The sequence below is a fragment of the Lissotriton helveticus genome, chromosome 12 (genome assembly GCF_964261635.1).
Source record: "Lissotriton helveticus chromosome 12, aLisHel1.1, whole genome shotgun sequence".
Lineage (NCBI taxonomy): Eukaryota > Metazoa > Chordata > Amphibia > Caudata > Salamandridae > Lissotriton > Lissotriton helveticus.
The window spans coordinates 218,549,299-218,566,490 of record NC_136073.1 but is presented as its reverse complement, the minus strand read 5'-3'; the positions used below and the strand labels follow the sequence as shown (position 1 = coordinate 218,566,490).

The 17,192-nt window shown below is 44.5% G+C and overlaps 1 protein-coding gene across 1 annotated transcript in view; it reads left to right on the top strand.

Moving 5' to 3' along the window:
- ZCCHC14 (zinc finger CCHC-type containing 14) overlaps positions 1 to 16,616 on the top strand; it is a 799,037-nt gene extending 782,421 nt beyond the window's left edge. Inside the window, exon 13 of the mRNA XM_078670582.1 lies at positions 12,015 to 16,616. Coding sequence (XP_078526708.1) covers positions 12,015 to 12,070 — 56 coding nt within the window. The 3' untranslated portion in view covers positions 12,071 to 16,616. The remainder of the gene's footprint in view (positions 1 to 12,014) is intronic.
- Positions 16,617 to 17,192: the final 576 nt, after the last annotated feature.

Here is a 17,192-nt window from a genome sequence, read left to right as displayed (position 1 = left end):
TGTACTGGCAGAAATTGAACTGGCCAGCAAAGGAGCCTATCTGCTCATGCAGATGTGCCATCACATGTAATAAGGGCTGTAAGGCCTGCTGTAGGGGTGACCTAACAAATATTACATGTTGTGTTAGGGGACATGGCATACAGGTATGTGACATGTTGTGTTTTCACTATTTAGAGCACCTTGTCACACAGCCCGCAGTGGCAGTCTGTATGAGTTTGGTGCTGGGTCCCTTAGAGTGGCACAAAATATGCTGCAGCTCTTAGGCACCCTCTTTAGTATTTCTGCCCGGGGTACAAGAGGTACCACTTACTAGGGACCTACAGAAGTGCTAAGGGTCTGGTCGCTTGGGGATCAAATGACCAGTTGTCTTGTTTTGGGGAAAGAACACTGGTGACCTTTTTAGCAGGAACCCAGTGCACTTTAGTCAAAGTTGCATCAAATACCAAGCAGAAAATGGGGGGGGGCTACTGCAACAAAAACACAGTTTCCTACAATGCTTATTAAAGAAAGATGGGCTATTGCACCTTTCTATTCTAGTTCACATGTTCTTTCATTCTATTTAGATTGTGGAAATCTTTGGAAAAACCAAACTGCAGAAGAGCTAGGGTACTTTTAACTATGGGCAAATTTCTCGGCCAATTATCGCGTTAATCACCGCTGTGGCCCCACCTAGGACCATCCACTACCTCCCCTCGGACTACCTTGTCATCCCTTCAGAACCTTGGGGCCTGGCTTGAACAATTGTAAACGTAATCTGTAAATCTTGTTTCTCTTCCAGGGGATACTCATTAATAGTCATAAGCACTGAATTATCTCTGCCCATGAGCGGGAACCCGGAACACATAACAATATACATATATATGTGTAAATATATCAAAAAGTACATTGTACTAAAATAATTATACACATATACATGTATAACAACCATAATATGCAGCCTAACATATACACATAGGCTAATAAAGCCAACCTTACACACGTTCTGAAGCATGAAAATATGCTAAATATAAATGCAATAAACAGGCATGAGCCCAAAATGCATTTCATAACCATGAAAAACTTTTATTTTCATCAAAGAACCTGTTGTAAACAGTTATTAGCCTAAAAGGCTGCATATGAAAAATTGTCTGTGTACAGAAAATCAGACTGGCACCCTGCCTTTAAGGCCCCAGAGAATCTGCACACTTTGCCTTTAAGGCCTCTAGGAGAACTCTGTCCCATCATGCACCACAGGTGACAGTTAGGTCAGTTCTTTTTTCCTGCTTGTTCTGTGAGGAACCTGAAACTTGAGCTCTGCTCATTTGTAGTATTTTCTGTCAGAAGTTGGTTTTTTCTTACCTTTTTTTGACAAAAGAATATTTTGGTGGTGTTTTCTATCTTGTTCTGACTAACTGTTGGTATTTTTTAGTCAGAATGCCACCTTTATTTTACAAATGTCCTTCCTGTGGGAAGAAGATGTCAAAAACAGATCCACACTCTGTTTGTGTGGTGTGTCTTCCAGCTTCTCATAAGGTGGAGGATTGTTATCACTGCCTCAACCTTTCTAGTAGAACTTTAAGAGAAAGGGAGAAAATGAGGTTGCTGGGCCTCCTGGAGAGAGAAAACCGTGGTGAGAAGAGTTCCAAGGGCTTATTCTCCTCTTCCAAGCCATCTTCTCATCCTAAACGTCAAAGATCAGCGTCTCCAGAAGGTAGATCTAAGAAAACTCGACTCCAGGGAGCGTCGCCGTCAAAAAAGACATTGTCGACGTCGAAGAGGGCTCCGTCGACGTCGAGGACTTCGCCGGCGAGGCAAGGTTCAGCGTCGAGGCGGTCGCCGTCGAAATCTTTTTCGACGTCGAGACATCTGGTGTCGATTGCTGTAAAGACGACGTCGGGGGTGCCATGTCCGACGTCGAAGGCTCGTGAGAAGTCGACGTCGAGAGAAGAGAGGCGTCCGACGACGAAGGTGTCGACGTCGAAAAATGGTGTGTCGACGTCGAAGGATGGTGTGTCGACGTCGAAGGATGGTGTGTCGACGTCGAAGGATGGTGTTTCGACGTCGAAGGATGGTGTGTCGACGTTGAGGAAAGTGTCGACGTCGAAGGAGAGACCGAGGTCGAGAGAGAGACTTATGATGTCTTTGAAGAAGAGGTCGACGTCGAGAGAAAGGACGACGTCGAAGGAGTCGACGTCGAGACCTAAAAAGAGAAGATCAAGGTCTCCATCGCGACATAGGTCGATGTCGAAGTCTGCTTCGGGCTCGAAGCATGGAGTGTCTAGGTCTCCCCCACCCGAACATGGGTCGGCGTCGAGACTATCCAGACCGGCCTCTCGGACCTCAATTAGGTCTTTGTCGAGGTCAGACATCAGTCCGGAACATTTGTCTTCTCCGCGTGACCAGCAAGACGACAGGTCTGCGGTGGGACAAAAGGTAGTGCACCAGGACTCGTCTGTGGTGGCTCATTCGGGCTCAACCTCAGGACAGGTGTCGGATGATAGACAATTGGTGCCCAGACAATGGACTCCATCTGGCTCATTGTTTTCTGAGCACAGTGTAGTTTCCAGAGCCTCCAAGTCTTCAACTGGACTGAATATTGTGCAGGTGTCACCTGAGGCTTCACCTGAGCGTGTAGGGAGGCCTATTAACTTGTCACAGAGGTGGCTCGAAAGCCTGAGACATTGGAAAATGCGTCCAGATGCAGGACTGATGGGGATGAGGGCTCCGGTCCCTCAGACGGAGCTGCATAGAAGATCACGCTCTAGGTCCTTAGTGAGAGAGAAATCACGTTCACGGGAACGAATGAGGCAGCGATCGGCAACTCCTCCGAGGCGGAGTAGGTCTCCTTCCTCATCTTCTACGTCTTCGAAGTCTAATTTAAGATCTTCCTATAGAGGCTATTCTCCCACAATCTCATCTACTCCCCCTTCCAGAGTGTCTCCAGTGGATGATTTGGGCACATTTAATGATGTGTTGTGTCGTGGGGCGAATAAGTTCAAGATCAAGATGGCAGTTCCTCAAATAGCAACGTCAGTCATCTTTGAAACCCTACATCACAAGACGACTGGTAGACCTCTTCTACCGTTAGTGCCCGGATTAATAGAACCAGCAATGAGAACTTTCTTAACTCCGGCCACGGTGGGTTCTGGTCCTTCTAGGATTGCTAAGTAGCGCTCTGCCTGTAGCGCTCCGCTGTGCTCCCCCCTCCGCCTCCATTTTGATTGTTGTTGTGGTCCTCGTGTGCCCGCCCCGCCTCCCAGCTGAGACGCCCTCCCACTGACCTGAAATAGCGCTTCCCTACCTTAGAGCTCCGTGACTCACTCCTCTCTTCGAGCTGAGTGGTCGCTCCCAGTGTCCCCTGCTGGTATTGGTATCGTAGCGCTGCTTTGCCTCTGAAACTGCCAATTGTTATTGCCTGCTGCCTGCCTGACTGCCGCTTTGCTTGACTTGCATTTTAATTAATATTTACTGCTGTTTTCACCTTGGTCGCGCGTCTGCCTGTAGCGCTCCGCTGTGCTCCCCCCTCCGCCTCCATTTTGATTGTTGTTGTGGTCCTCGTGTGCCCGCCCCGCCTCCCAGCTGAGACGCCCTCCCACTGACCTGAAATAGCGCTTCCCTACCTTAGAGCTCCGTGACTCACTCCTCTCTTCGAGCTGAGTGGTCGCTCCCAGTGTCCCCTGCTGGTATTGGTATCGTAGCGCTGCTTTGCCTCTGAAACTGCCAATTGTTATTGCCTGCTGCCTGCCTGACTGCCGCTTTGCTTGACTTGCATTTTAATTAATATTTACTGCTGTTTTCACCTTGGTCGCGCGTCTGCCTGTAGCGCTCCGCTGTGCTCCCCCCTCCGCCTCCATTTTGATTGTTGTTGTGGTCCTCGTGTGCCCGCCCCGCCTCCCAGCTGAGACGCCCTCGCCCCTCCCCCTCCTCTATCCATATATGACAGGTGTCCCCGCGCGCAGCGTTTACGCGCAGCGACCGCGCCCAATCCGCGCCGAAGGTGCGCCAAAGGTAAGCCCGTCTACGCCTGGACCGCGCCCAGCGCCAGACCCCCTGCCCCTCGCACTGCCCAGCCCTCCCGCATTACCTACGATGCCGCCACCCTCCTAGCCCTTAACCCCGGTCGCGCCCCCAACTGCGTCCAAGCCGCTCCTGGACACACCCATGGACCTTTCTCTTGCTACTCCTGCAAATTCATCGGCACCGACAACTTCTCCGCTACGACCACACCACTGATTCCCGACCCCAACCACCTACAATGCATCCTTCTCAACACCCGATCGGTCCACAGACACGCCATTGACCTCTGGAATCTACTAGACACCATCTCTCCAGACATCGCCTTCCTAACAGAAACATGGATGAACGCTTCCTCCGCCCCAGACATCACCATTGCCATCCCTGAAGATTATAAGATCACACGCAAGGACCGTACCAGCCACACAGGAGGAGGAATCGCTATCGTCAATAAGAAATCCATCCACATCTCAACCAGCTCAGACGTCAATCTCGCCAACTCTGAACACCTTCACTTCCAGATCCACATCGACCCAAAGACCACACTCAGAGGCACCCTCCTCTACAGACCACCTGGACCCCGCGCAAAATTCAGTGAAGACATCACGGACTTCATCACTCCACACGCGCTCCCATCCAAAGATTACATCCTTCTGGGAGACCTCAACTTTCACCTTGAAAAGAACAACGACCGCAACACCACCACCCTCTTGGACAACCTCGCCAACCTCGGACTTAAACAACTGGTCACTTCCCCCACCCACATCGCAGGTCACACACTCGACCCCATCTTCACCTCCTTTAATCATGTCTCCTTCAGCCACACTACGGATCTCCTCTGGACTGACCACAGCTGCGTTCACTTCACCTACAACAAGCCTAAACCCATCAACCACCTCCAACCAACTCTGCAAAGAAACTGGAACAAAATCACCATCGACCAGATCTCCTCATCGCTCCTTCTAAACACCCCAGCCCACTCTTCTAACCCAGACCAAGCCGCCGCCAACTTCACCCTATGGTTATCCAACACCGCCGACACCCTAGCACCACTGAAAAAACGTCAAAGCAAACCTGGCAGCAAGAAGGCCTCATGGTTCAACGATGATATTAAGAAGTCCAAGAAACTCAGCCGCTCCCTGGAAAAGGCCTGGAAAAAAGACCCAACCACTACCACCAAGGACGCCTTCAAAAACGCCACCTGCACACACCACCAACTAATCCGGAAGGCCAAGAAAACAGCATTCAAGGATCGACTAGACAACAACGCCCACAACAGCAAGGAACTTTTCAACATCGTCAAGGAATTTACCAATCCCTCAGCCAACTCCAACGACATCACCCCCTCTCAAGCCCTCTGCGACTCCCTGGCTTTATTCTTCCACAACAAAATTGCAGACATCCACAACAGCTTCAACAACCAACCCGGAGACCAACCCACCCAACCATATGCTGAACATTCTTCCCCCTTAAACACCCTTAACGACTGGAACCCAATCTCCACTGAGGACACCATCCGCCTGATGAACTCCATCCACTCAGGATCCCCCACAGACCCTTGTCCTCACCACATCTTCAACAAAGCAGACTCCATCATAGCACCGCACCTCCGAGACGTCATCAACTGCTCCTTCAACTCCGCCACCTTCCCGGAAAGCTGGAAACACGCTGAACTCACCGCCCTTCTGAAAAAACCCACAGCAGACCCCACCGAACTCAAAAATTACCGCCCCATATCGCTCCTTCCTTTCCCGGCCAAAGTCATCGAGAAAGCTGTCAACAACCAGCTCGCCGCCTTCCTCGAAGTCAACAAATCCCTCGACTCCTCACAATCTGGCTTCCGAGCAAAACACAGCACTGAGACCGCCCTCATCGCAGCAACAGACGACATTCGAACTCTACTGGACAATGGAGACACAGTCGCCCTCATCCTCCTCGACCTCTCTGCAGCCTTCGACACAGTCTGCCACAGCACCCTCTTACAACGCCTCAGAAACATCGGAATACAAGGAAAAGCTCTTGAATGGATCACCTCGTTCCTCACCGGAAGAACCCAGAGAGTCCGCCTTCCACCATTCAAGTCCGAGGCCACTGAAGTCATCTGCGGCGTACCACAAGGATCCTCACTCAGTCCCACCCTCTTCAACGTATACATGAGCCCCCTCGCGGCCATCGCTCGCCAACACAACCTCAACATCATCTCTTACGCGGATGACACTCAACTGATCCTTTCTCTCACCAATGACCCCAGCACCGCCAAAACTAACCTACATGAAGGAATGAAAGAAGTTGCCGAATGGATGAAACACAGCCGTCTGAAACTCAACTGAGATAAAACAGAAGTCCTCATCTTAGGTACATCCCCCTCGGCATGGGACGACTCTTGGTGGCCGGAAGCCCTTGGAAAAGCACCCATCCCGACAGACCACGCACGGAACCTAGGCGTCATCCTGGATTCTTCACTTTCTATGAACAGACAAGTCAGCGCCGTATCCTCATCCTGCTTCAACATTCTTCGCATGCTCAAAAAAACATTTCGCTGGATCCCCACCGAAACCAGAAAAACAGTCACCCATGCTCTGGTCACGAGCCGACTGGACTACGGAAACACCCTCTACGCAGGTACTACTGCTAAACTCCAGAAGAAACTCCAACGAATCCAAAACGCCTCAGCCAGGATCATATTAGACATCCCGCGTAACGAACACATCTCTGGTCACCTGAAAGACCTCCACTGGCTACCCGTCAATAAAAGGATCACTTTCCGACTGCTAACCCACGCACACAAATCACTCTACGACATCGGACCAGAATGCCTCAACTCACGTCTGTCCTTCTACACCCCCTCCCGCCAACTACGTTCTTCCAGCCAAGCCCTCGCCACCGTACCTCGCATCAACAAGACCACCATGGGAGGCAGATCCTTCTCATACCTGGCAGCTAAAACATGGAACTCACTCCCCACTTACCTTCGCCTTACCCAGAACCACCTAGCATTCAGAAAGCAACTTAAAACGTGGATATTTGACAAGTAATCCTTCTCCCCTCCCTCAGCGCCTTGAGACCCTCTGGGTATGTAGTGCGCTATATAAATTCTTTGACTTTGACTTTGACTAAGAAGTACAGGGCTCCAGCAGAGGATCCTTTATTTTTGCGTTCTGACCCTCCTCCGGATTCACTTATTGTGGCGGCAGTCAGAAAAGCACATTCTGCAGCATCTACCTCTTCTGCTCCACCTGAAAAGGATAGTAAGAGTATGGATTCCTTGGGGAGAAGAATGTGCAACACCTCAGGTTCGGTCATGAGAGTGGCCAGTGCGTCAGCCTTATTGGGTCGCTATGATCGTCTGCTTTGGGACTCAGTGACTCGTTTTGCAGATAAACTCCCTAAGGAGGATCAGAAAGACTTCCTGGAAATAGTGGAAGAAGGAGGATTGGTGGCGAACCAGAGTATTAGTGCGGCTGCTGATGCGGCGGATCTGTCAGCTCATGGTTATGCACGTGGTGTTTGTGCTAGACGTACGGCTTGGCTTCGCCTTACGGGACTTAAGCCAGAGGCGCAGAGAAAGATGGTGAATTTACCTTTCAATGGTTCGACTCTATTTGGCTCTCACGCTGACGACTAAATGTCTAAAATGAAAGTGGAGTTGGACACCCTGAAAGCTGTCGGTCTTGAAAAGAAAAAAGAATTTCGACGTCGGGGTAATTTTCGTCCCTTTGACAAAAGATCTTTTCAGCAGAGGGGCCAACAGTCGAATTGGTCCTCGCAAAATCAAGGCCAGAATCAGCAGAGGTCGCAATTTCAACAGCGACGACCTGGGCGAGGCAGAGGCAATGGAAACAGGCAGCAATCCTCTGCTACCAAGCAGCCTCAAAAGCAATGAACGGATGCTTCCTCCACAACCGTGTGCCACTCCGGTTGGAGGAAGTATTGTGTGGTATCTGGACGAGTGGAAGCAAATCACAAAGGACAGATGGGTGCTGAGTATTATTCAGAGCGGGTACCTTTTGAGATTCAAGAAGCCCCCTCCTTTCATTCGCCCCTTAAGGATGGTTCAGTGGAATATAAGGCGCTTGCAGCAGGAAGCGAACGTTCTTCTGAAGAAGAACGCCATAGAACCAGTACCATCTCAACAGAGAGGTCAAGGCCTGTACTCTCGATTTATTCTCGTACAGAAAAAAGGTCCAGCTACGGAATTCAGACCCATTCTGGATGAGAGTATTGAACAAATTCATTCGGAAGGAGAAATTTCGAATGCTGGCTCTTCATCAGATTTTCCCTCAATTACACCAAGGGGATTGGATGTGCTCCATCGATCTGAAAGATGCGTACTTTCATATTCCGGTATCCAGAAAGCATCGCAAGTTCTTCAGGTTCCAAGTAGGGGTTCATCATTACCAGTACTCAGTACTCCCTTTTCGCCTGAGATCAGCTCCCAGAACATTTTCAAAATGTATGGCGGTAGTGGCAGCTTGTCTTCGAAAGAGACGGATTTTCATATATCCGTACTTAGACGACTGGCTTCTGAAGAGTTCATCCCCATCGCTACTAGAAGAACATCTATCGATATGCCTCCAACTCATGTGCAAGTTGGGTCTGCAAGTCAACTACAAGAAGTCCATAATGAATCCCACCCAGAAAATCCACTACCTGGGTGCGCAGCTGGACACAGAAAACGAAAACGTGTGTCCTTCGGAGGAGAGATGGTCATCTATCAAGGCGAAGTGCGTGCTTCTCCTCCAGTATGCTCGTCCGACAGTTCGGCAAGTATCCTCTCTCCTGGGGTCCATGGCATCATGCATATTCATCGTGCCAAACGCACGTTTGCAGATGCGTCCTCTGCAGCAGTGTCTGGAAGATCAGTGGAAACAGAGTACGGGGCGCTGGGAGGATCGAATTCATCTCCAACAGTCGGCAAGAGATTCCATTCGGTAGTGGATGAAGAAGGCACACTTGATGAAGGGAGTTCCTTTTCATCAGGACCCACCAACGCAGACTCTCATCACAGATGCCTCTCTCCTTGGTTGGGGGGCACATATGGGCCCTCTTCAGGTACAAGGGCTATGGTCAGACTTCGAGAAAGGATATCACATCAATCTACTCGAACTCAGAGCGGTCCATCTCTACAGACTCGGTCCCTTCTGGTACAAACAGACAATACCACAACAATGTATTATCTAAACAAGCAGGGGGGTACCAGATCCAGGACTCTGTCCATAGAAGCCCAGACCATCTGGCATTGGTTACTTGCAAGGGACCTGTCCATAACAGCAGTTCACCTACCAGGAAGTCTCAACTCAGAGGCGGACGGCCTCAGCCGAGACTTCGTCGAAGCGCATGACTGGGTTCTCAACGGAGACGTCGCGCACAGCATTTTCCAGGCTTGGGGGACACCAGACATCGATCTGTTCGCAGACGCGGCAAACACAAAATGCCCCGTCTTCGCGTCCAGGTTTTCCCAGAAAGGGTCTCAAGGGAATGCCCTTTTGATAGACTGGTGTCAAAATTTGCTGTACGCCTTTCCACCGACACCGTTGATACCAGCAGTGATCAACCGGATGTACAAGACCAACTCCAGAATGATACTGATTTGCCCGGAGTGGCCACGCCAGTGGTGGTTCCCAGATCTCCTCCAGTTGTCCATCAGGCCACACAGGAGATTGCCTTGTCGCCCGGATCTTCTGTCCAAGCAGCAGGGGCGAGTGTTTCACCCAAATCTGCCCTCCCTGCGCTTGGCAGCATGGCTCCTGAAGTCATCCAGTACGGACATTTACAGCTGAATCCGGAGTGTATGAACATTCTTAAGGAGGCAAAGCGGCCTTCTACAAGACAATCCTACGGATTTAAGTGGAAACGCTTTTACCTCTGGTGTCAGAGTAAAGGTCTTGATCCTATTCATGGTCAAGAACAGGTGATCTTGCCTTATCTTCTTTACCTTGCTGAGTCTGGTTTGCAGTTTAGTTCTATCAAGGTCCATCTTGCTGCAATAACGGCTTATAGAAAATCGCCTACACAGATATCGTTTTTTCGGATGCCTGTGGTGAAGGATTTTCTAGAAGGGTTAAGGAAGGTTTTTCCTCCAGTCAGGTCTCCTTCTCCACCTTGGGAGCTTAATGTGGTATTGACTAAGTTGATGGGTCCACCATTTGAGCCCATACATAAAGCTTCTTTGCAACACTTATCTTGGAAGGTAGCATTCCTGGTAGCCATCACTTCTGCTCGTAGAGTGAGCGAGATTCAGGCTCTGTGTTGCAAGGAACCATACACAGTTTTTCATGGAAACAGAGTGGTGCTTAGGACTCATCCTGCTTTTCTACCAAAGGTGGTGTCGGATTTTCATGTGAACCAATCCATAACATTGCCTACTTTCTTTCCAAACCCTTCGAGTCCGGCTGAGCGGACTTTGCATTCATTGGATCTAAAGTGGGTTTTGAAATTTTACTTAGATAAAACAAAGTCGTTGAGACACACGGACCGTTTGTTTGTGAACTATGGTCCTACGAATACTGGTTTGGCAGCATCCAAGAGTTCCATTTCTAGATGGATAGTGTCATGTATCTTACTGGCTTATCAGCTAGCCCACAAGTCTTTATCAGGTAGACCTAGAGCTCATTCTACGAGAGGGAAAGCTGCTACCACAGCTCTCCTTAGGAATGTGGCTATGTCAGAGATATGTAAAGCAGCTACTTGGCGTTCAGTGCATACGTTTACACGTCATTACTGCTTGGATTCTGATGCGCAGGTTGATGCACAAGTGGGACAAGCATCACTCAGAAATTTGTTTGCTGTTTCTAGTTAAACACTGTGTTGTTAAAAGTGCATCTATGCATTTATCTGTTCGCCCGCTTCTAGTGGGTATGAGCTTGCTGCTCTATTCAGTGCTTATGACTATTAATGAGTATCCCCTGGAAGAGAAGGATTAGTTACTTACCTGTAATCCTAGTTCTCTTCCAGGGGTATACTCATTAAAGTCATAAGCACCCTCCCGCCTCCCCGAGCGAGCAGTAGCATTGAAGTTTTTTCAATATGTATTATGAAGTTTTTAAGTGCAGATTCCTGCTAAAAGTTTACTGTACCGTACAAAAGAACTGACCTAACTGTCACCTGTGGTGCATGATGGGAACAGAGTTCTCCTAGAGGCCTTAAAGGCAAAGTGTGCAGATTCTCTGGGGCCTTAAAGGCAGGGTGCCAGTCTGATTTTCTGTACACAGACAATTTTTCATATGCAGCCTTTTAGGCTAATAACTGTTTACAACAGGTTCTTTGATGAAAATAAAAGTTTTTCATGGTTATGAAATGCATTTTGGGTTCATGCCTGTTTATTGCATTTATATTTAGCATATTTTCATGCTTCAGAACGTGTGTAAGGTTGGCTTTATTAGCCTATGTGTATATGTTAGGCTGCATATTATGGTTGTTATACATGTATATGTGTATAATTATTTTAGTACAATGTACTTTTTGATATATTTACACATATATATGTATATTGTTATGTGTTCCGGGTTCCCGCTCATGGGCGGAGATAATTCAGTGCTTATGACTTTAATGAGTATACCCCTGGAAGAGAACTAGGATTACAGGTAAGTAACTAATCCATCTCGTCTTGGTTACCTGATTATGTAAACTGTAAATATGTGCTCTTCTTTGCCTAGGTATGTTTAAAATCTTCTGTATATTGCTTTCCTGTCCTGTAAAGCGCTCTGATACCCTAATGGGTCAAGTTCGCGCTCTATAAAACACATACATAAATAATAAATTAAAACTATAACTCTTGCTTTAATGCTCTTCATTTTCTTTGATTTGTACTGAGCAGAAACTTGACTGTGCATAAGTAGCCCTGTAAAGATTTTTTTTGCCTTAAGCAGTTAGATTTGAAAATGATGTTCATTATCTTTGAAGATAATTGCTCAATAACAGGACTAAACTTTACTTAGAAGTGACTTATTCATTCTTGTGACTTGTATTGTGTGTATATATGTTTTTTTAATATTTTGCTTGCTTTTTCTATTTCCTCATAGGTTCTTTCCGGTTAAAGTATGCCCCACCATCCGAAAGTCTCGATTCGGCAGAATGACAGTTTTCATCTGAATTGTGTACTCCACACTAGAGGAAAGAGAGCATGCATCAAAAGTTAACTGAGTTACCAGCTGCTGTAATTTACAACACATTTTTAATCCAAAGGTTATAATTATCCTATTTTAGGACAGAAACTGTGTATCAGACACTAAATTTTGTCAAGTGCCAAGTCCCACGTATTGGATGTTGATGATGGATTTAAAACATGGTTTCCACTCTCCTCGTTGGAATCTGCCAGGGTAAATTAATCGTCAAGGAATGCTCTTGCCATAGTTGTTTTTCTAGCACAAAGACTAAAAATCCTGGGCGTCTTGATGGACCAATGTATAATCTGGCAGATCACCCTTGGAGGAGTTGAATGTACTTAGAGTGCAGGTTTGCCTTCAGACTTGAGTTTGACACTCATTGTATACGATATCAAGGTTTTTGTTAAGTGATTGTAAACTAATCACTAGTATTTTTTTTATTGAACAAATTGCACTAAAGGAAATGCACGATGATTCAATCTCCACAGTTTTTAGCACAGCAGAAGAACTGTTGGGGGTGAATTGAAGAGTCAGAAACAGTAACCTCTGCTCTTAAAATTGACAGATGTAAAACTTTGTGGCCTATTCAGTATTAAAATATAAGGGTTTTGCTCTGTTCCAAAACATAGACAAGGCCATTTTAATTTATTCAGCTAACCAACAAGCACTGCAGTGTCTATTTGAAAACTTGTAACCAGCTGTGGATTTAGCTTTGTTTTAAGGGTCCAAATGCAAAGACTTTGAGTAATTCATTTTCCTTTGCCTATGTTTAATGTTCACTGCTGCCGACCATACACATGCTTCAACTCTTCAGACTAAAGTTTCTATCTCTGCATTGAAAATACAAATGTTGTACATCATCTTCATGAACCCAAGGAACTTTGAATAATAAGAGCTTGAAAGCAACGTCAGAAGGTGAGGATTCTATATGTACATTGGAAACACAGCAATCAAGGCTTTAGCAACCACTTCATTACTATTTATCAAAGGAATTTAACCCATATTTGTTTTGAAATTGTGCTTTGTGAAACTGCTACATGCATTAATCGTAGGAACTCGAGAGTAATTTAAACCACTGATAAAGCTCAAACTTCAGCTTCATATTGATGAAATAGAGTTGCTATGACAAACGAACCTTTCAAGTTTTTCTGTCCTGAATGACTTCAAAAGGTCATTATTAGGGTGTTTGTACTGTGCCACGAAAGATTGGAAGAATGGTTGCAAGGTCAGACTTCTTTCTCACAGTAGAAAGTATTTTGACATATTAAGCAGAAGTGGTCTTAATGAACTGTTCTTAAACCTCTCGCCCCTCATTTCCTTAAGTGTTCCTCCAAATCTAAGGCCTTATTTCCCCGTCTCCTCCCCTCGTCATTACCCATCCCTTCCAGACACACACACACACACACACAAACACACACACACACAGTTGCAACCCATACCTTAGATATAAACAATAAAAGTCTGCAATACTGAAGTTCACGCAGTATTTTTCAAATGTTTCACAATTGTGGAATCAGAAACTTAAACTTCTTATTGTAATTAAAATATCATAGTTGTTATTGTAAAGATGTGGAATTACACAACATTGCTTTTCATTAATGGCAATAACTTATGTGGTGCCATTTCCAGTGGCGACACAGCAGAACTTGCAGTTTTGTCATGTTAGCAGTAACCTTCTGTAGTACAGTTTATTTTGTTTGCCTTTTTGTGTTCAAATTTTCTAATTCAAATTCTTTGTACTATTAACTAGTAGAAAGGTTAAAGCTCTACTGCCAGATTTGTCTGGGTGACATTGTATAGCAAGCAACAATATTTTAACTGTTGTAGTATTTCTATGCAATTGAGAATTTACTGGCTTTCGGTTTCCTAGTTGTGTGTGCACACAACACAGTATTATGAAAATGTCATTTGCAATTACCTGCATTTATTGTGTAGACTTTTTTACAAGCAATATTGGATATAGAAGTTTGACTTGATGGCAATTTAAATAATGCAACTGGAACTTTTGCCTTAATGTTTTCAAAAGAAAATAGGATGACCACAAGGTTGAAGTGTAATTGCTATTTCATCCACGTTTACCTAGGTCTTTTCCAAGTAGGCCTATTTGTACTGGAGCTATACCCTTTGTTGGCAACTGATTATTCTAGACCCCGCTTACTCATTAGTAAATAGGAATAAAAGTGTCACACGGTATTATTTAGGATGAAACTGGTGCAATCTTCAGGAAGAGTATGCTTGGTACTGATGGTCAGTTATATTAAAGCAGCCTTATCTTGTTTTTATTCATCAAACAAATCAGGTGGAAATCATCCGGGTCACACTGGGAAGAGAATTATGACACCTTACCGGTTTGACCTGCCCCGATTGAACTTGTTTGCCTTCACAAAGTTGCCTATGTAAAGAAGCTTCAAACATATTATTACTTGCATGTTTCTGTACAGTTGAAGTTCCGACTGGAGGCCTGGTCAGCCCCACAGAAAAGATGTGTGTCTACCTCTTTTAGTTTGCAGCTAAGCATCTGGAATTATCAAGAGTTTTTGAAGGTGGGCAGTGTGAGACTCTAAGATTACTGTAATGATTTTTCTTGGAAGTCTTCCCTGTAAATATAATTTAGTTTGTGTTCTGTAAAGAAATGTTGGTCTTGGAAAATTGAGAGTATTAGTATTTATGAGAAAATGGTACATCTGAATGTCTGGGTCTTGACAACCAATAAATCTGTCAGCCTTGTGTATATGGAATAACTAATGTAAAGGTCCATACTTTGTATAACTTTAGATGAAATGTTTAGGGGTTAAAGAGATAATCAACACTAAATAACCCTTCATGCTGCTACTTTACAGTTAATGGGCAATAAGAGGCAAAAAAGTGCTGGTGGGAACAGAGTGGTTGGTATAGCCAAAGCAATCATCAAACAAGAGGGAGTAGGCATTTCTTGTCCCACAATATCTTTCTGCAGCCCTTCTTGTCAGGCAAACATTTATCATGTTTTGTGTTAAGGAAGGAATACCCGAGGGGGGCAGTAAAGCTTTAAAAAAATGAAAAGCTTGAACATGTTCTTGCCACCTCCTCAAACTCTCCTCTTTTATATCTGTAAGTAGGAGGAGATACCATAGATGTGTTATTTGTGGCTAGCCTGTTAATGCGGTTGCTACCACTAATGGACCCACCAGAAGATATTACAATTCATTTTGTTGTAGTTTGTATGGCGCCAAACTTTTATATCTCTGTCGCAAAGTATCAAGAACATTTCAAATGGACCTTAAGTACAGCACTTTATAGCCAAAGAGGTTGATTCTTTGAAAAAGCCTAGGTGTTTTGCCTGAGGAGCGAAGTACTTAGAATTAGGTATGTAATTTGGAAAAGCCCAACTATATAAGGTGGTTGTGTGCCACTCATTTTATTATATTTAATGAACGTGTTTGATATGCATGATAATAGCTCCAGGCCTGATCATGTCCCTAAAAACTCAGACACTATGTAACCATTCCAAGGTGGAATTGTATATAAGATGTGTTACCTCTGAACACATTTGTTTATTTTGATGCATTTTTGGAGCACCTATTGTAGAATGTTGTACAAAATATCTGGAAAAATTTATAAAGTCCATATTAGATAATTATGCCTTTAAACACTACTTTAATGTAACTTATAGGAATTGAAGTAAATTAGGATTTATTTTAAGTACAGGGGTCACAGTTCTTGAATGCGTAAGGAATCCAACATCTCATTGTGTAAACTACATGAGCTGAGCTTTATGATAACCTGACTGTGCGTAATCACAGATTTCGTTTTTTTTTTTTGTTAAGATGTACATCACACACAAATTATAGCATCAACAGCAGAAGTTGGTCTTTAACAGTCCATATTGATAGCTTCCTTCCTAAGGAGTGTATCTTCAAAGATCATTTGGTCAAATGCAAAGCGAATTCTTGCTGCATAATATTTTTACATTTTAATTAGAGATCCAGCATATCTTATGTTGACCGTAGCCCATGCACCTGGATGTTAATCAAAAACCATAGTCCTTTGTTTCAAAAATGCTGGCTGAGGCCAAAGGTAAATGCATCTGAATTAAGAGGGACAAACAAATAGGCAACTCAAAGGATCTCAGAACTCTTATAGTTCGTGTTACAAGAGGTTTTGGAGCATTGACAGCAAACCCTTAATCTTTTGGAACTAATTAACATTATCTTCTCTAGGACTTAACGGTTAGTGAAAAATATGAGAACACTACTCTCATTTTGAGCCATTTATTTGTACTAGAATCAGTTCTAGTATTACGAGTTGTGCATGTGACTTTATAAGTATTTTTTTAAAAGGTTTTATAGTTTTGTAAATATTTAATATTTAGCTACTTTGAATTGTAATGTCTAGTATTCTGGTTTTTGGAATTTTTATGTAATACTTTGTTAAAAGTAAACTTGTACATTTTTTTAGAATGACGTTTTTATCTGAGTAAATTTAATGTACTGAAGATAAAATATTGTTAAAAAATAAAGAAGATACATTTTAAAAGTCCCATTAGTTTCTTTTGTTAATTTTACTGTTTTGCTTGTTGTATAGTTATATCCAGTGTGAATTTATTCTTAGTCTTATGTGAAATTGTGCTCTTCTATCATGATGTGGGTATATATGCTGATAACAAAATACAAATTCTTGTTTATAAATACACTTTCTTTTACTTCTGGCATCAGTTAAAAAAAAAAGTTTGATCTTCATGCTTTACAGAACAGGTAAAAGCCAAAGAAAACTTCTTATGAGAATCATTTTTGCTTAAAGAAGTTACAGTGAACAGGAGTAGGTAGCTCAGTTTTCCATTGAGTAGACTGCCACATTAAAACTAAGTAATGCTTTCTGGCACTCTATTTGGCATTGTTATTGTTGGTAGACGCTTGAGAAAAGCTTAATTCCACAAATTTTCTGGAAAATTTAAACAAATTGTTAGTGTTTTCAACATCGATCCTGTGGATGGCGTACAAGGAGTGGCATTCGTTACAGTGTCTGGAGTAACAATTACTGCTAGATCTGGAAATTCTTTAAAAGCGTTGGCCGGGAAGCAGGTGCAGAAATTAGTCTTGTACACTTTCAATCTCT